General features: G+C 38.5%; 1 protein-coding gene across 10 annotated transcripts in view; it reads right to left on the bottom strand.

Moving 5' to 3' along the window:
* CAMK2D (calcium/calmodulin dependent protein kinase II delta) overlaps window positions 1-6,440 on the bottom strand; it is a 290,657-nt gene extending 284,217 nt beyond the window's left edge. For 5 of the 10 annotated variants that reach the window (XM_063107301.1, XM_063107302.1, XM_063107299.1 and 2 more), the window contains exons 1-2: window positions 5,685-6,440; window positions 3,992-4,086 (exon numbers count right to left, since the gene is read on the bottom strand). In XM_063107301.1, the coding sequence (XP_062963371.1) occupies window positions 3,992-4,086; window positions 5,685-5,749 (160 nt within the window). In that variant the 5' untranslated portion in view covers window positions 5,750-6,440. The remainder of the gene's footprint in view (window positions 1-3,991; window positions 4,087-5,684) is intronic. The other 5 variants (XM_063107305.1, XM_063107306.1, XM_063107307.1 and 2 more) reach the window with 2 other exon arrangements.
* Between the last annotated feature and the right edge of the window lie 13,384 nt (window positions 6,441-19,824).

Genomic DNA, 19,824 nt, shown 5'->3' on the forward strand with positions numbered 1-19,824 from the left:
AAATGAAACTCCTTTTTAACTTTAACAATGGAGCAGAAGTAAAATATACTTGTAATAGCATATATTATTTCAAGCTCATATTGCAATTGATTATATTTTACAAAAATGATGACTTGTGATATATCAGACTCTATGTAGTAAGAAGTGGTTTCAAATGATAAAGAAATATACTGAAAAATGAATGGTAAAGAAGCCATTATTGCCATATAAAATATTTTACCACTGGGAGGCTTTAAAATGCAAAATAAATCACATGTACTATTTCTAACAACATTTTCCATCAGAACCATCAGTCCACTAGATTCTGAACTGCAATCACAACCCTTCGTTGACTGAATATAATCTGACAATGGCTTACAGTTCTAAAGATGTGAAAATAGAATTTCAAAACAGCAGAGCAAATTAGCATTTGTTAAATACTAACCTAATTGGGATTAAAATGATATCATTCCTAATTCTTGTGGTAAAAACATGAGACAAAAATTCTATTATCACTATTCTCCATTTACTAAGCATGCCCTCTATTCTATCTAACAAAAATAACTTTTTAGAAGACAGAATTACATATAAAATATCAGATGTTTGAGATGTTTTTACACCATTTTTTATTTTAAAAAGAAGTAAAATATCTGATGAGTGTACTTATCTACCTGCTCAGTACAGTATAATGAATTCTGTGCATGCACATGCTAATGAAAAAGAAAAATTCTTTATTGGACTCTGAGTATCCCAAATATGGTGTGTGTGACTAACAGTTGAGAGGAAATGCAACTAAAACTGTCTCCTGGAAATCCATTAAAATATAGGCACAGAAAAATGTCTCGGTGACTGTATAGCTGGATGTATAAATTTGTGCAGGAATGTAGCCAAATTTTTGGCAATTCCCTCATGGTCTTAGATTTATTAATGATGGACCTTTCTTTTTCAGTTGTAATGTTATATTTAAAGAACATTGAGTTGGAGGACCTGCCTGGTATTTAAAACAAATAGGCTTAAGGCTTGGATTTACAAAGGCATGGAATTTCAAATAATAAAAAAAAAAAAGAAAAAAATGTACGCAAAAAATATGTTCCACAAAAACTGCCATATGCAGCTCCCAAAAATCAGTACCTCAGAAAAAATAAAAATACTACTTTGCATTTCATTTTACACTTGCCCTTGAACATATTTTTTTTAATTATCTGCAAAAACAGGTTTTTGAAATCATTATATTCTCAGAAGGAAGTATTATTAAAAGAGAATTCATATTTTAAAGCATATGCTCTTATACCCTACTTTACATATTCCTTTATTTCCAGTATTTGCTTGTTCTTAGGAGTAAATTAGGCACTTAATTCCCTTACAAATCATCTAATAACCACGTTTGATCTTAGTAACTCTGTATTGAGCCCCTTCTATGTCCTCAGTGCTGTGGAATGTTCTATCAAAAAAAAATGGTATTTTTCCTTCAAGAGTGTATAAGATAAACACATATACACAATCAAAAGTATAAATATCCTATAAGCAGATCTAATTGATGTGACAATATAAAATAAAGTTGTTGGGCATTTTAAAGGAAAAGTACTCTAATTTTTACAGGTGAACAGTAATAACAGGCAAAATTGACATAGCACTTTGCAATTTAAGAAGTGATTCACATAAAATTCACTGAATCCTCAAAACACCGCTTGAAACCTCACAGGTACGTTTTCCCATTATATTGATAAAGAACCTGAAATCCAGAAAAGGTAAATGAACCAAATTCACACACTAAGTATTAGAGCCAAGATTCAAACTGGGTCCTCATAGCTAAATCAAGGCTGCCACTGGATTTGTAAGTTTCAAATTCTTTCATATAAGTAATCTAATTTGATCATTACAACAACCCTATCAGATTATAGTAGGTAATATTCACTGAGTGCATACTATGTAGCAGGTGCTGTTCTACGCCATATTAAGTCATTCACTCCACACACAATCCTATAAGGAAAGGTTCGATTATTACCCCCATTTTACAGATGAAAAAAACTGAGGCTCAGAAAAAAGTAGGTAAACTTCCCAAGATCATATGTATGGGAATCAGAATTCAAACCCAGGGCTTCTAATTCCAGCACAGATGATGATCTCTACCAGCTTACTGTTAGACAGGTTAACAGAAAGCAGGTGAAGAAACTTGCCCAAAGTCACAAGGAGAAAAAAAAAATTGCACCGTAAGAACAAGAAGCATGTCTTCTAACTCTTCGCCCAAACTAATTTTCCTAAATGTAGTTAAAATAATTAGAATCATTAAATCCAGAAGGAGCAAGAAGTTTTGGAACACAAGTATTTCTTTGAAGCAGAATATGGACAGGTGAGAAACACTGGTGGAGTGACAGGGAGAAGAAATCCCATCAGGCTACGGAAGACTTATCTTCCATGGATTGGAGGCAGAAAAGAGTAAAATGTATGTGAGCAGGAATAAATGTCGTTGCCACTTGGATGTAGGAATTACAAATTGCACTGGATGAAGAGGAATGACTCTAACTAAGGAAGTTAGTAGAAGTGAAGCACTAGACTAATTTGTTTTGAGAGAAAATTTGAAGCCACTAAAAGATTTGGAATTGGTGTTGTAATGCCCCCAAAAGAAGCGATACTCCACCCATCACCAAAAGTACCTAACACACAGGAAGAAATAATTAAAGCAACACAAGAATCTAACAACACATTTGCATTTTTCTTTCTCTTTCTTTCCTTTCTTTTTTTTTTACTAAAATGGAATTTATAGTTTAGTAACTTTTGTTCATTGCTAAAACCTTCCTGTGGAGTAGACTAAAAGGAGAACATAATTAGTATAACATGCTTCTCACTGGTTTTCATACCATGATTCTATGGTCCTGGTTACTTTAGCAAATATATATCTTCCTCAGAATCATATTAAAATCAGATGAAGTAAATTACAACAAAATCCCATTCAAATGAATAAATTTAAATGCCAATGTAAATCTAAAGTACATGTTAAAAGTAGGATTTGCAATAAATATAGAAAAACTAATCACAGCAGAGACCAAAAGCAATGATACCAGGACACTAGTAAGAAACACTTTTTAAAAGTATTAATGAGAAAAACTAACCCTAATGGAATTTCTTCTCTCATTACTTAAAATAAAGCAGGTCACTGAGATGGGCTTACACTACGGTATTTTGTTGATTTAAATTTCATTTTTATTTCATCAAACCATAAATTCCAATGAAAATACCTTAGACACGTGCCCACAATAATTGGAAAGCCTAACACTTCAGTGTAAGTACTTTCGCATGAGTTCAACAAGATAAAAAGAATGCAGTGAGATCCCTCCAAGTTTTTTGCTTATGTCAACAGCTATTTTATGAGTATGAATTATCTCTGTGGCTATAAACTGCATGTGTAAAATACATTACATGAGTCCATGTGAAGCCTTAATGCAGAAGACCAAATAAAGGTCTGAATCGCACACAGAAACATCAAAATCCAGCAGAACTTCCTAGAATATAGCAATCACAAATTTTTATTCCCAAAGCCATTACTGTTAAATATATCTTGATGAATTAGGTTCAAGTGTAAATACAACTGAAATATATAATTCAACTGAGCTATGACCTAGTTTTTCCTCTCAAAAGCAAAAGGGAATTATGACAGTTGTGAGGCTTACATTTTTCCATTCCAGGGTCCTTCTAAAGGTTATTTTACACTAGAGCTAAAAGGAAAATGCACTTAGTGACATCTATTTGCTCTGTTATATAGTTATTTGTGCTGCTGCTCATAGGACAGATAGATTTTTAATAAAAATTTATTAAGTAATAACAATTATATTTGTTATTTATTTTTAAACTGTACAGACCAAAAGTCATTCAGGAAGGAAATACTTTCAACATTTAATATGATACCTAAGTCTAAAATTCAATTATAACTACATAATATATTTACATACAACAGAACCAACAATCAACATGACAAATACAAAATTAACATATATATGTGGTTGAAAATACCCACCCCTAGCAGAAAGCTTTTTGGTGTTGATAATTTTGGCAGCATATTCTTGTCCAGTAGGGATTTTCATACATCTTCTCACCACTGAGAATGCCCCCCTGGAAACCAATAATTAGCAGGTCATCAACATAATCAGATCTGGTATTCTATTAAAAATTTACAAAATATGCGCTTTTTTTGTTTTTGGTGGATTGTCAAATATCAGTGCACTACAGTAATATCCAGAAAATGGACAATTCTCCCTGAAAACCCAGACCTTTTTTAATGTTGAAGAATAAAAGTAACTTTTATTTAACTGGGAGCACACATTATTAATCAACAAAATGAAAACAATTGCCAATTATGACCACTCTCGTTTGCACATGATATTTGAAAACATTTTACAATTCATACTTATACAGCACCAAATGCTCTGAGAAAACCCTACAAAGAAAAGAGCTGAGGAAGAGCAGCAAAAAGCTGCTGCCTATTAATTTGGTAGGGAAAAAAATTAACGTGGCTCCAAGTAAGTAAACACGGCAATTTTTTTCATTAAAATATAAATCTTTAGCACATTTGTGTGATTTAACAAATCCTGATACGGTGATTTCTCTATGCTCTGTTTTGGGCTGGGGGAGGGGAGAGATTTGAATTAAGCTGTCCTTCCGACATATTCTCCATGTTTTAACAGCCAACAATATATAAATACATAAGGATATTATATTCATTACATGTAAAAAATATTCACATTTCCTTTAATCGAACTGTGTACAGCAACATATACATAAAGTCACCCCTTTCAGTAAGTAATAGTCGAAACTAGCGATAGAGAAATTAGGTTTGGGTGTGATGCTACATAAGTCAGCATTCACAGCTCGGCCCCTCCGTCCCTTTGCACAGGTCCTCGGTACATCTCCTACCCCCTTCCTTAACATTTCTAAGTATTTCTGCCAGTTGGGTGTAGGAGATTGTTTTACACAATGCTGGGCTACCCTTGGGGAGCGTTCTCCGGTTCTCCAGAGGGCTTTTCCCTTGCCTGTATAAATAAATCCTCCCAGAGAACGCGAAGATGCACACGTAAATCCTAGGAAGAATGATGGTGAGCGAGTAATCTAGTGCAAAGAATAATCGTAGATGTGAGGCAGGGGGTTGGGTTCTGTTGGGTGGCCCTTTTCCTGGACAGACCAACTACTGGATGCGAAATAGACTCTACGCCAAGTTGAACTTTCTGCACCAATAAATATGGCACCGTCTGTGGCAGTGAGTTCTCATCCGTGCGTGGGTCATACGGCCGACGCGCCGGCTAACCAGTTGGCATCTCTATTTACAGAAAACACGATCTATGTTGCATTTTACATGGGTTCTTATCTCCTCTCCAAACACATATACACGCGCGCGCGCGCACACACACACTTTTCAGGATGACAGCTACAACTGCAGAGATCGTAAATTCGCTAAGTCTCTCGGTGCAAGAGGGTGGGGGAGCGGGAGAAGGTGGGCTAGGGATTATGAGAATGGGCCACAGTCGTGATAAGGGGTCCTACTCGTCTCTGTCCTCTCCCCTTAATAAGACAGCACCTTCCCCAGAGTAGACAAACCCTCCCTTCTCTGGTCTCCCAAACTCCCTCGCCCCACGCCGGAGGCCGGTGGGTCGGGGGCAAAGCGACCCGCCCTCTGCTGGAAAGGGGACGCGCGGATGCCTGGCAAAGGCGCTTACTTTCCAAGCTCCTCGAAAAGCTGATACTCGTCCGTGAACCTGGTGCAGGTTGTGGTCGAAGCCATCCTTGGTCCGGACTGTGCCCTAGCTGGGAGCGCGACGGACGAGACGCGAGCAAACGCGCGGCTTCCCCGGGACTGGCCCCGCGGCGCTGTCACCCAGGGCCGCCCTCACTTTCCTCGTCCGAAAGTAGCTCGCCCGCGAGGGAGTGTGAGCAGGGGCGGGGCAGGAGGCAAGATGACCAGAAAGGGTGGCGTGGGGTCTCCTCCCCACGGTCCGCCGAGACGCCTCCTCCTGCGGGCCTCGCTTCCTTCTCTTCTGGACGCTCCCCCCGCTCCCTCTTCAGTCCCTCTCCCCAAAAGCGGGGTGCAAAGTACTTAAGAAGAGGGGGCCGGGAAATGGAAAATCAGCCGGGCACGGGGCGAGAGACGAGCAGTTGCGAAACGATCCGCACCAGGGGCAGGAGGGGTAGAGGCGGAGAGGAGGGAGTCCGAGGGGGCGGAGGCAGAGTGCAGAGGGGCAGAGGCCGCCTAGCTCGGAGCGGACGGCTGGAGCCCGGCTGCAGCTGTCAGCGGGCGCGGGGCGCGCCGGGGCTCAGCCGAGCGTGCGCGCCCGGGGCTGGCCTCCCCCCAGCGGACAGCACCGGTGCTGGCGGGGCCGGGCACCTCGGCGGCCTCGGGCTCCCCTCGAGCCCGCGCGACTTCCAGACGACGCAGCGAGAGAAAGATCGCTCGGCTCCAGCGAAGCCCCGTCTACCGTCCCCAGGCCTACGTCTCCTCCCCCAGCACCTCCTCCCGCCGCTCCCTCCGCCTGCCGGCACCCCCTCCCTCGCGAAACCCCCTCGCTGGTCCCACACCTCCCTCTAGCGACTCCAATCCTCTCCCTTCGTGGATCTCTCCCTCCCTCCCTCGGTCTCACACACGAGCACACCCGTCTGGGAAGAAACCAGGTGGGTGGAAGAGGATGTGCAGGGGAGAAGCCTGAAAAGGGTTTAGGTGAATGAAGCGAAATGTCAAAATTACCTATTTAAACCCGCAGAAAGGATCCTGCCCAAATCTGGGGCTGATTGAGCGGGAAGATGGGGGACAACTCGTGGATGGCCTGGGGCTACCGCCCGGGATAGCGGACGCCCCCCGCCCGTTTCGGGCGCTGGGCACTAGAGACCGCTCTAGGCCGGTTCCCGGGCCATGGTGCCCAGTGTAGCCGAGCGCAACCATTTCAGCTCGGCTCCGCTCAGTGTTGACAGAGCAGGGGCCGGATGTGGGCAGTTGACTGCTCCCAGAGAAGAGTCCCAACCTCCCACAGCCTCCAGTGACTACCGGGGCCAAACCCAACCCAAGCCGCGTTATCCGCGCCGCGGCACCGGACGCGGGTTTTCTCCCTCCCCGTAGTCCCTTCAGCCAAGGGCGACGACGGCCCGTGCGCCACGTTTCACTTCAGATTTGACTGCCACCTTTCTGGCCACCTCCCCCGCTGTTTTCCACGGTGAGTTGCTTAGACTCTGGCAATCCCCAAAGGCCTTTGCTTCGTCCACGAATGTTAACAGAACGAAAGCAAAAACTCCACCACTCGACCACACCTGCCCTTCTCTTCCGAGTAACTCCCCCGTAACCTCAGTAAGTTCTGATAGTAAGGCGGGTTCTCGCGAGAATACCCGCTCCCGCGGCGCGGATGGGGCAACAGGAAGGTTGGGTGTCGGTCACGCGACCTGGTGGGGGCTGACGTCACTCACGTCACGTGAACACGTCTAGCTTGTTTCGCTTTGCAAAGGGAAAAAGGCAAAGGAGAGTTCGTGTGTGCTTTGCTGGCATGCTCAGAGATCCGGCCAGATCGTGGCACATGAGTATACTCCGTAAATGGCTGTCTGAGAAACCACTTAACAGTTCAAGAGTGTGTCCTACTCATTGGCAAAATTTGTTATTCTTTTCGGTAAATAGAAAATTTATGCACTACGTTTAAATTAATTGTTTCTGATTGCTGAAACAATTTCTGGGCCTTCCTTCCAGTTCTAGGTTTTTAATAAACTACGCAATTGCAATTTTACAGGCAAACCGCAAACAAAAACGTTATGAACGGCCTTTTTCAAATTACTGCCTTTTGTTCTACAGCACTAGACCTTAAAAACCTTGCAATCCCGTTGCTAATTTGCTTATCATTAGTATTACATCATGGACTTAAAATTTCACAGCTGGAAGATAAAAGATAACGTAGTTACACAGAACTTAAGATTTAAAGATGTTGTAGCTCGCTCCCAGTGGCTGCTATTAAGTAATAAATTAGCTTACCCACTGTCACGCATAATCCTAATTCCCTTATTTCCGGATCTGGAGAACGCTGTTCTGCCAATGACTGAGGTTTACTGAAGTACCTAAAATGTTCGTAAATTTTAACGCTTATTATAACAAAATTGAAGTTTGTACGTGTTTCGATTCTCAGCCGTGAAAAGCAAGAATGAGTTTTGTGAAATGAAATGATATAAAAAAAGATGATACCAAAAACTGCATAAAGGAAAGAAACATGGTGTCTAAATATTAATCACTGAGCTATAAATTGGGGGAAAATTTTGGTCTTGGCTGAAGTTTTTAAATATACATCTTAAATATTTAGCAATATGTCTCTAAGTTATAATGAAATAATTTAATATCCTTCCTTGAATCCGAAAATGAAACAGAAAAAGTAAAATTAAAACCATAAATAAAGGTAGTATAAAATTTTACAACTCTGAGAAGAAAATTGTTTCTTAAATATTCATGTAATGAAGTCTACATAATTACAATATTTATCTCAGTTAAACTGCGAATAATTGTAAATGGTTGTGATAATTATGCAGTACAAATAAAGGAAATGTAACTGAGTTTTAACACTAATGTATTATTAGACAATAAACATAACATTTTTGAAACAAACATTGTTTAATCTGTATTTGCTCTGGTTTTTAATCTATATTTTGAACTAATTAAAATATTTCTCTTATTTTTTAAAATGTTTTATTTTGTATGTGTGGCTATTGGCTGGTACAGGGATGGAACCCTGGACCTTGATGTTACCAGTAACCAACTGAGAACCAGCCGGCCCAAAATATTTCTCTTATTTAAACAAATATTTACACTTATTTCTGAAGTTTGAAACTCCTTAAGACAGTAATCAGGTCACACAGGTCGCAGTGGTTTTGTTTGTGCTTGTTAGCTGTTTAAAGAAAAAAATATTTATGAAACTTGCTATATACCTTAAGGCAAGAGGGGGCATGGTAATGGGATCTCCTTATTCAAGAGGGGGCATGGTGATGGGACCACTACAACCAGGTCTTGCAGTGGTTGAGAGAAATTGGACTTGACTCCAATAACGACAAGTCCAGATTTATAACCAAGGAGCAGGATGGGGGTCAGTAGATGGAAAAGTACTATGCATTTTCTTTCTTTTTTTTTTTTTTTTTTTTTTGTCTTTTTCGTGACCGGCACTCAGCCAGTGAGTGCACCGGCCATTCCCATATAGGATCCGAACCTGCGGCGGGAGCGTCGCGGCGCTCCCAGCGCTGCACTCTCCCCAGTGCGCCAAGGGCTCGGCCCGTATGCATTTTCTTTCTGTATCTCATTTGGCTACTTGGAATTAATAGTTGCAAGATTTCAGTAGTCTCACTCAGAAGAAATGAGTTTCTAATAGTTAAGTAAACAAAGGTAGATATTAACATTCATTGACTGCCCTGGCTACAAAATTACAAGACAAGAAACAATGAAGAGATAATGTTATCTCCGTAGCTCACCAAAATGCAGAATCCCTCAGTAATAAGTAGATCACTATGAAAATTTTAGCAGGGACTGTATTATAGCTAGTCTTCACTGCAGATTTGGAGGCGAGGAGGAAAAAAGCAACTTGCTGTTGCTTTTTCCAGTTAGTTTTCCCAAGCTATTATGGTTAGCCACACAGAGCCAGACACAGATGTAGTGTACTGATGAACTGTTAATCTATTCACCAGACCAGCCATTAGTGCCAAACGAATTTGCAGATAAAGAAATAAACTATTCATAAAACAAATGCTAATAACAGAAAAGATTTTGTTTGTTTCATCAGGTGGTGAAAAAAATTTTTTCCCAAAAATAAAAATAAATGTGTAAATAAACAAGAAAATAAGTGATATCCACACAATGAAGAAATGGCTCTTTTCTGTTACTTCCAAGTATACTGTTTAACTTACTTCATCCTCCAGGAACATACATGCATACTTAACACTCTGCTAAAAAAAATTGTAGGAGGAAATTACATTAAATAAAATATATAAATAAAAATAACTGTATAAAAGATTGTGGAGTCATTGACAAATTGAAAAAAAATGAATTAGCATATTTTGAGTCTTCTTTTTGCACCCATAATGATTTTCACTTACTGCTGTTGTAACACTTTTCACACTAGACTGTAACTAGATCATCAGCCCCACTGTGGCAGAGACTACCATTCAGTGCCCCCTGCAGCACTAGCACAGGGCTTGTGCCATAGTAGATGCTAAAAATTACCTTTCAAAAAAATGAATATATGTTATCACCAGTTTTTGTTTTCTAAAATATCAAAAATGCTCAATCTTTACTTGGGTTTAATACAGACTCTTTGTTGCTGTATCTAATAGATCCTTTCAATCCTTAAGAAACTTGACTTCTCTATATTAGTTCATACTCTTGACCTGAAATTCTTGATGTTGGTTTCCATGTCTGATCCTACATTCTCTATACCTCACCCACCCCCAAAACATTTCTGCCTCTTCTTTTCTTCAGATTAATTCCTGAGCTCTTTTTTATCGTAAATAGTAGTCCGTTCAGCATTTCATCTTAGGCTGCCCCTTTTCTTATTTTACACACCTTTCCTGGGCTACCTTAATAACTTGCACTGTCTTAATTATTGTCTGTCTTAAATTTGGTTCTCCAGATGTAGAGACCCTGAGACAAGAATGTATGGAAAAGGGGTTCATTAAGGCAATGTTCCCAGGGACAAGGGTAATGTCAAAGAAAAAATTACTCAGTGGCACTTGCTGTATTAGTCCATCTCTGTTACTTGTAACAGAATACCTGAAACTAAGTAATTTATAAAGAAATGAAATTTATTTTTTACAGTTTGGAGGCTGGGAGGCCCATGGCCTAGATGGCACATCTGGTGAGGGACTTCTCCTCGGTGGTGACTCCCTACAGCATCGCAGGGTATCACATGGTGAGAAAAATGGGCATGAGCAAGAGAGAGCCAGCGTTTTCACTTGCCCTCCTTATAAAGCCATCAGAACCATACCCATTACGCCATGAATGGATCAATCCATTCACAATGGCACAGTCCTCACAATCTAATTACTTCTTAAATGCCCCACCTTTCAAATACAATATTCAGAATTATCACCCTCTTAGCATTGTTATAATGGGAGTCAAGCTTCAATGAGTTTTTGGGTGGCGTTCAATCCACACAACTTGCTAAAGCATGGTAAGGCAGACTTAATTCAGGATTATAATGATAGATATAGGGAGTACTGAAATGGGGGTTTGCAGTAGGGGAGAGAGATTGGGCTCAACTCTGAATACAAGGAAAAGTTGGAATTACTGAAAGGAAACATCAAGGGTAAGGGGGTATTCAGGCTAAACCCACCACATTAATCCATTTCCACTGCTTATAACAAAATACTTGAACTAAGTACTTTGTAAAAATAAATAAATAAATAAATAAATAAATAAATAAATAAATAAATAAATAAAAAAGAAAGAAACTTATTGCTTACAGTTTCTGAGGCTAGGACATCCGAAGTCCAGGGACACATCTGGTGAAGGTCTTTTCAGTGGTGGCTTTACACCTACGCAGGGGTCTCACATGGCAGAAAATGCCCTCAGAACCATACCCCTGACCACCATTATTATTAATCCATTTATTACGGCATAGTCCTACTATCTAATCACCTCTTCAAGGTCCCACCTTTCAATCACCATGGTAGGATTTCCCACTCAACACTGTCACAGTCCGTGCCAAGTTTCCAATACCTGGAACTTTGGGGGACACAATTTAAGCTTCAATGAGTTGGGGGGGCATTCAACCCACAGTACCCATCTAGTAGTATTCTTGCTCAAGGAAGACTGAGGGATTCTGGATAAACCAACTTAGGATTCTTGCTAAAATTGGGCAGTGCAAAGATGGACATAGAAGTCCAAAAGTCAAGGGTAGGGAAAAGAATCCAGAGGAGCCCAACTAAAATTTGGTCAAGGAGAGACTCTTTCTAAATTAAGAAGTGGAAGCAAAAGGACAAAAATAAAACAAAAAGCAGCATGTGCCTTCAAGCAAAGTCCTAGCATCAGTCTGATATTCAAGGAGCTTTGGAGTATACCACGGTACTTCAAAACATTTGTGGGAAAATAGAATTAAAAGATAATACAAATCTTTCCATGAACTTTGAAGACCACTCTTATATCCAATTTTGTTTCCCTCCAGGCGAGGGCTTTCCTGTGCCTTCACCAGTCAGTCATTGGCCACCAGTTATGGGGGAGGGAAAAAAGGACATAAACTCTCACAGGGTCAGGGTCAAGCCCTCATTCCTGTAGCTCCAGGGTATGCTGCTGAGGAAAAAAAATCACAGGTAAAGGCCGTTGCCAACAAAGACTACAGGAACGGGGTATGCACACAGAACTGGGGTGTGGGCACAGAACTGAGATTCCAGAGATTGGGAAGGGAAGCACCGACAGAATCAGCTAGATACCAAAATGCTAATGACTGAGATCTGTATCTTCAGCTCAGATCCCTCCCCAAGTTTCAGACACGTGTGGCCACCTCCCTACTGGAAATTTCCTCTTGGAATCCCCACCTCTGATTCAACATGTCTAAACAATTTTTTTTTATCCTAGTTCAGAATTTGGTTTGGTTCACTGAAATGAAGCAGCTGAAAATTCATCTCTCATCATTCATCATTACAGTGCTGAAATTCTAGTTTTAAGTGCATGTCTGTAAGCTTATTGAAAACCAGCATTGAAGAAAAGGTCCGGAAACATCAGTATAAAACTTACATGAAAAAAGATATATCATTCTTTTCAACATATCTAAAATTAGTTTGCCTTCCCTTTACGCCTGCATCTCCTCCATATCTCAGTGGAATTTGAGTGTCACCTGTAACTGTCCCTCTCTCTTACTTCCACAATCAATCACAAGTCCACATTTCTCATACCACTCCCACTGTAAATGCCTTGGTTTATGCCACCACCATTTCTCACTTGGATTTAGACATTAGGTAACACTTGTCTAATGAATTCACACTGAAGAAACCTAATGAAGCTCTTCTCAGCATATATACCATTGTTAGCTCCCCATATATCCTTAGAAAAAAAATCCAAAATCTTTTGTATACTATATACTATACCAGGCTATCCCAGGTCTGGGTTCTGCTTAGTTTTCTACTCCTCTCTTGTCCCCACACCATACTCTAACTCCTAATGTTTCTAGAATTATCTATCCGCTTCTCCCCATTTCTCATCACTGGCATTCTAGATCAAACTATCATCTTCTCTCAATCAGTTTGCTAAAACAGCCTCCAGACTGCATTAATGCTTATGCTCTTTTCCATCTCCTACACGCAGCCAAGAGAATTATCTGTTGAAAACACATCTGATCCCATAATTACCTTGCTAAAATATTTTAATCACTTCTCTAATGATCTTGAAATAAAGACCAAAATCTTTCATGTTTTATAAAATCCTACATGATCTGTTTCTGCTTCTTACATAAGAAGCCTTTCCTACTTTCCTATCCCTAAGGTTATAAATAAATTTTCTTATATTCTCTCCTAATATTGTTATATTTACCATGATGACTGTTTTAATCTGTCTGAAATTTATTTTGTGAATAATATGAAGCAGGGATCTACATTTATTTTTTCCCTCAAATGGATAGCTAATTTTGCCAATGCATTAACTGAAAGCCCATCTTTTCTCCCTTTTATTAAATTCTATATTCATTTATACATGAGATTGCTTCATTACTCTCTATTATCTTATAATTATTAACAAGGGTACTTCGAAAAAATTGTGGAAAAGTGGAATTAGAAGATAATACAAATCAGTTCATGAACTTTTAGAAGAGCCCTCATATTTGTCTATTCCTGTGCCAATCTTCTCTCAATTTTTATAGCTTTAGAGAAGGGCAGCATCTCCCTCATCACTTTTTATTTTCAAAACTTACCTTTTTCTAAGTGGCTTAGACTTTAAATTACCTTTATCAAAAGTTGAAAATTATTTTCTCATCATGTAAGCCCAATGCCAAGTATTCACTATATTCTAGGTATCAGGTAGCTGATACAAACTGTACTCAGAATAGATTTTAGAATATATTTTCTTAATCTATTATCACCAAACCTATAAAATTATAGCACCTCTGTCCCACTTACATAATGAGAGGTCCAGCTAATTTGTTATTACACAGGTACTACTTATTTATTTCCTTGATCATCAAGTCCCTTGATATTTCTTATTCCTCTGCTTTTTTCTTCCCAAAGTTGGTTATAGACTTATTCATTCATTCCTTCAAAAAGCAGCAAAAGATTTAAAAATTTGCTTGCCTAATTATGTAATGCATGTGGCTAAACCTATCCACCTAGATCTGTTCCATCCTGCTCCAGAAATGTTTGGAGCTGAACACATAGCTGGAATATATCTACCAGATTTTCCTACTTCAAGATTAAGTTTTTTAGAAGGGAATGTGAGCAGAAGTGATATACGCCACCTCCAGACCTGGTCCCTGAAAACTTATCACATGTCTTCTTTAATGTTCTTCAGAGTCTCTGAATGACTGGTATGGCAATTCCTAGGGCAATCTTGTAAGTAGCACGTTGAAGATGGCAGAGTCACTGTCAGCTTGCATCTTCATAGTGCAGAGCTGCTGCTAATGTGGAACCCCTACTTTGGACCAAAGAAATAAACTTATTTTTCTTTACAGAACTGAATTTTGAGGATCCTATTTGTTTATGTAATCTAGCCTATCCTATCTAAAACAGTATGTAAAAAAAAAAATTTTTTTAAATCAAAAATCCTGTACAAATATGTTATCATTATAACTCAAAGCTTAGTAGTAAAATTACAACTAATGAATAAATAGGAACAATGTGATGTGAGTTATAGCCATGTTTTATTTTTTTCATGTTATGCCAGTTCATTAGTTTGGTAACTGAGAGTTAGCTATGTTGTAGAATGGCCCAATTCTAGTCAGAACAAGTCTCTGTATAGTTCACGTCAAAAGAACCCATTTTCCATTCTCACCCCACTCCCACATACGTGATCTTCATTTAATAGGGGAAACAGATTTTTAGAGGTTCTGGAAGCTATGACAATACCACTGGAAAAGGCCATGCACATTTCTCTTTAAAACCTTCCTATTATTTTACATTTTTAATGCTTTTCTATTTCACTTATTATATTCATGCAAAAAAAAAAAAAAAGCCTCAATTAGTAGATTATTTGTGAGCAACACCTCTTTTTCACAACTGCTTAGTGTATTTAACAAGGAAGGTATATTCTCAACTTAAGAGTGAAAAGGTGTTTTTGAAGGTGGAAGTAATTAAGCTAGGTGGGTTGCCAAAGAACATAGTAATAGAAAACATAACAAAGTACCCCTGCAGCTTAAATGTGAAGAATGGTGTCATTAAGTGTGTATGTGTGGTGGGGGGGCGGGGGGGGGGGGGGTTACACTAGGCCAGGCACTTTTAGAATAGAATGTAGAGAAAATAGTGTCTCCATTTTTATTGGGTTTACTTTTAAGTGGGGCAAATAGGCATAAAATCAATTATTCATAAGAAATTTAAGCAATATAAAGAAAGAATACAGGGAATTATGAGAGTGCATATTTGTCTTGGTGGAGCAGGCACAGAAGGATTTTCTGAGACAGGATGAACAAAATGACATCCAAAGGAGAATAGGAATTAACTAGATAAAAGAGAAAGTACAGGGAAAACCGTTTTACTAGATGGAACATGAAAAAGTTAAGGAACCAATGTAGTTCCTTAACAAAGATGTGCAATGTGGTTAGGGTTCAGTTGTTACCGGACAACGGGGAGCACAATCAAGACAAGGGTAGGAGGAAAAGGCATTATTACTTTCAAGTAAGGAAAACCCTGGGGAGAGATCCCAAAGCAGTGTCTCCCAGAACAAAAGAAAAGAGTTGTCTTATATAGCCAAAGTTCTTGCCTAACTTTCCTTCCAAAAAGAAGGATACAAGCTTGTTGAATTTGGATTGGTTGACTATGGGGACATAGTTCACCAGTCAGCTCAACCAATTTGCATTTGGATGGAGTTCACCAGTCAGCTCAACCAATTTGCATTTGGACCTGGGAAGAAATGTGGCTTTTGGGCAACAATGGAACCTCAGGAAGTTGTCACATGGGCTAAACCTTGAGGACTAGGCTAGTACATGTTACAGTCCATAGATGGTGAATCAAGATTTCCTGTTGTGGTTGACACATTACATAAATTAGGGGCAGGTAGGTGTGGAGATACTGGCTCCTCTTTGGGTGGAGATTCACCAAAGTTCATGTCTGGGGCCTGTATTTCAGTTTCAGCTGATGTATTTTAAGGACAGTCTAGTATTTCATGGTTCATGACTTCCTGCTGCCTCCTGCAAGAACAGAAACTCGGAACAAAGGGTAATGACAGGTTCACTTCCTGTTTTGGACCATTTATCAGTGGTGAGTGCCTGGGCGTTTAGGAGACCTGTACGGTGGGTTACACACTGAGCAAAATGAGTCTGCAGGAGTGGGCAGAAGAGAATCTCATGGGGCAGTTAAAATTATATGAAGAACAGCGTGGAAACACTGAAAAAATTTAAGAATGGCTGTGACATTTCTATATCATAAAATTTATTCTGGATGCCTTGTGTAAAAATGAACTTTAGCAATCTACAGTGATCAGCTTAAAATGCAAGGTTAGAGAAAGTGATAGCTTGAATTTAGGTGGTGGTGGTAAAAATAAAGGTAAATAAATATTCAAAGTACATTAAGAAAATTAATATTAAAAAAATAAAGTAAAACATTCATTATTGAGACCATCTGTGTTAATATGGTTAAATAAAATTATAGGAGGCCATTGTCTTGGACTAAGTTCTTGCACTAGGCCCCAACAGACCAGACTAAAAAACAAAATGGAGTTTCCCCTGCTAAGTTCCACAGGTCACTTAGGTTGTGGTCTGGCCTTCCCAGAAATTGGGAGAAAGAGATAGCAGCCAGTTTTCCAAAGGGGCTAGTTTAAATTTTCAGTAGATATGATAATGACGTTCCCTCTGCTTTCTTACACAAAAGAAAGAGCCTGATATTAACTATTCTGTTATTTTTCTATTATTCTGTCTTCCTGTTCCCACTTTCCAAGGAAAGTAACTTTGAAATGACCGATCTGCATTTTTTTTTTTTTTTTTTTTTGGTTTTGCTTTCCTCAGCCTTTTTCTATCTGTAAAATCAACCTCCTTTGCTCAGTTCATTGGAACTCTTATTTTGTTTTATGGAATAATGTGCCACCCAATTCTAGAATCATGATAAAGCCAATTGAGATCTTTAAACTAAATTTGTCATAATTTTGTTTTTTGACAATATAACTATTTTTCTTATTGATGCACAGCTGATTGTACATATCTGTGGGATACAGCATTGCATATCAATACCCATGTGCAATATGAGATGCTCAAATCAGTATAATTACTGTATTCAACATTATACAATATAATCAATTTTCACAGCTCTTTACCAATTCCTCCCTTACCCCCCTCACCCTCACACTTTCCCACCTCTGGTAACCTTAGTTCTGTTCTCTCCTTTTGAAAGTTCAGTATATTATTGTGATTGTTGTATCTCTCTTTTTTTCTTTTATTTATTTGCTTATTTTTTTAGCTCCCACTTTTGAGCGAGGACATGTAATATTTCTCTTTCTGTGCCTGACATATTTCACTTAATGTAATTTTCTCCAACTTCATCCATGTTGCTGTGAATGGCAGTATTTCATTCTTTTTAGTATTCCATTGTGTAAAAATGCCACATTTTCCTTATCCACTCATCTGATGATGGACACTTAGGTTGCTTCCTTGTTTTGGCTATTGTAAATAGAACTGCAATAAACATTGGAGTGCAGGTATCCCTTTAACATGATGATTGCCATTCCTTGGGTGTATACCCAGGCAGTGGAATTGCTGTATTATATGGCAGTTCTATCTGTAGTTGTCTGAGGAAACTTCACAGCGTTTTCCATAATGGCTGTGCTAATTTACAGTCCCACAAACAGTGTAGGAGGTTTCCCCTTTCTCTGTATCTTTACCAGCAGTTGTTATTCTCTGTCTTTTTGATAACAGCCACTCTAACTGGGGTGAGATGATATCTCAGTGTGGTTTTGATTTGCAATCTTCCTTTGAGAAATGCCTCTTCAGCTCTTTGCCCATTTTTTAATCAGGTTATTCCTTTGTTTACTGTCAAGTTGTTTGAGTTCCTCACATATTCTGGATATTAATCCTTTGTCAGATGCATAATTTGCAAATATTTTCTCCCACTCTGTAGGTTGTCTTTTTCACTGTGTTAATTGTTTCCTTCGCTGTGCAGAAGCTTTTCAGTTTGATGTAATCCCATTTGTTTATTTTTTCTTTTGTTGCCTGTGCTTTGGGGGTCATATTCATAAAGACTTATTCACAAACACTTCCTTTAGTGTTTCCCCTCTGTTTTCTTTTAGAAGTTTTATAGTTTCTGGTCTTATATTTAAGTCTTTAATCCATTTTGAGTTGATTTTGGTATATAGTGAGAGTTCTGGGTCTAGTTTCATTCTTCTACATATGGATGTCTAGTTTTCCAAGCACCATTTATTGAAGAGGTAGTCTTTTTCCCAATGTATGTTCTTCATGCCTTTGTCAAAGGTCAATTGTATGTAAGTATGTTGGTTGATTTCTGGGTTCTCTGTTCTGTTCCATTGGTCTGTATGTCTGTTTTTAATGTGAATACCACACAGTTTTGGTTACTATAGCTTTGTAGTATAATTTGAAGTCAGGTATTGTTATGCCTCTGGCTTTATTTATTAATTTTTTTCTTAGGATTGCTTTGGCTGTTTGGGGTCTTTTGTTGTTCCATATGAATATTAGGATTTTTTTTTTCTATTTCTGTGAAGAATGTCATTGGTATTTTGATGGGGATTGCATTGAATCTGCAGACTGCTTTGCGTAGAATGGACAGTTTCACAATGTTAAGTTTTCCAATCCAAGAGCATGGAATGTCTTTCCATCTTTCTGTGTCCCCTTCAATTTCTTTCAACAGTGATTTTTAGTTCTCATTGTAGAGATCTTTCACCTCCTTGGTTAACTTTATTCCTAGGTATTTTATTTTTCTTGGTGACTATTGTAAATATTCTAGCTTTCTTGATTTCTTTTTCTGCTAGTCATATAAATTAGACAGCACTGTTTACTATCTATGTTTGCATAACAGATTTTTTAATTTCTTTTTTTTAACTCTGCCCAGGAAATATAAGACTATAAATCAATAAATAACTTTACTGTTTGCTTCACAAAATTTCTTCAGATCAAGTTATTACAGACAATAATCTGTCATTGGTCAAAGAGCTTGCTCATCAGTTTAATTATCAAGACTTACTTCACTGTATCCACCAATTTTAAACTATTATATCATGAACTTTGCCCAATTCTCAATCAATTCCCCTTCTTGAAAGATTTCCTTGAACCACCTGAGGCCAGACACCAAACCCTATAAATATCTCACCTCTGACTTCCTTCTAGAACACTAAAACTCTGTCAAGATGGTATTCTCCCTGTTGTAATGAGTTTGTAGTGCTTTATTAAGATAACAGTTTGTCTGAAGATATTTTAAGGAGTTCAACAATGAAACACAGGAATTTGTTTCACAGATACAGGCATAGTGATACAATGTCATAAATGTAGCTATTATTGCATTAAACTATGCTGTAGGAAAGTATTGGCATAGAAAAATGTCACAATATGTTAATTAAAAATTAAAGTTACTGAGGTTATTTAAAGTTAAGATGGTTATTTACATATTTATTATTACTTTTTCTGGTGAAACAGATTGACAATCAATTATTCAATATCAAAAGAAAAAAAGTTACTGAGGAGTTTACATATTTTAACTCCAGTTTTGTTTGTTTGGTTGTTT

The sequence above is a fragment of the Cynocephalus volans genome, chromosome 9 (assembly GCF_027409185.1).
Source record: "Cynocephalus volans isolate mCynVol1 chromosome 9, mCynVol1.pri, whole genome shotgun sequence".
Lineage (NCBI taxonomy): Eukaryota > Metazoa > Chordata > Mammalia > Dermoptera > Cynocephalidae > Cynocephalus > Cynocephalus volans.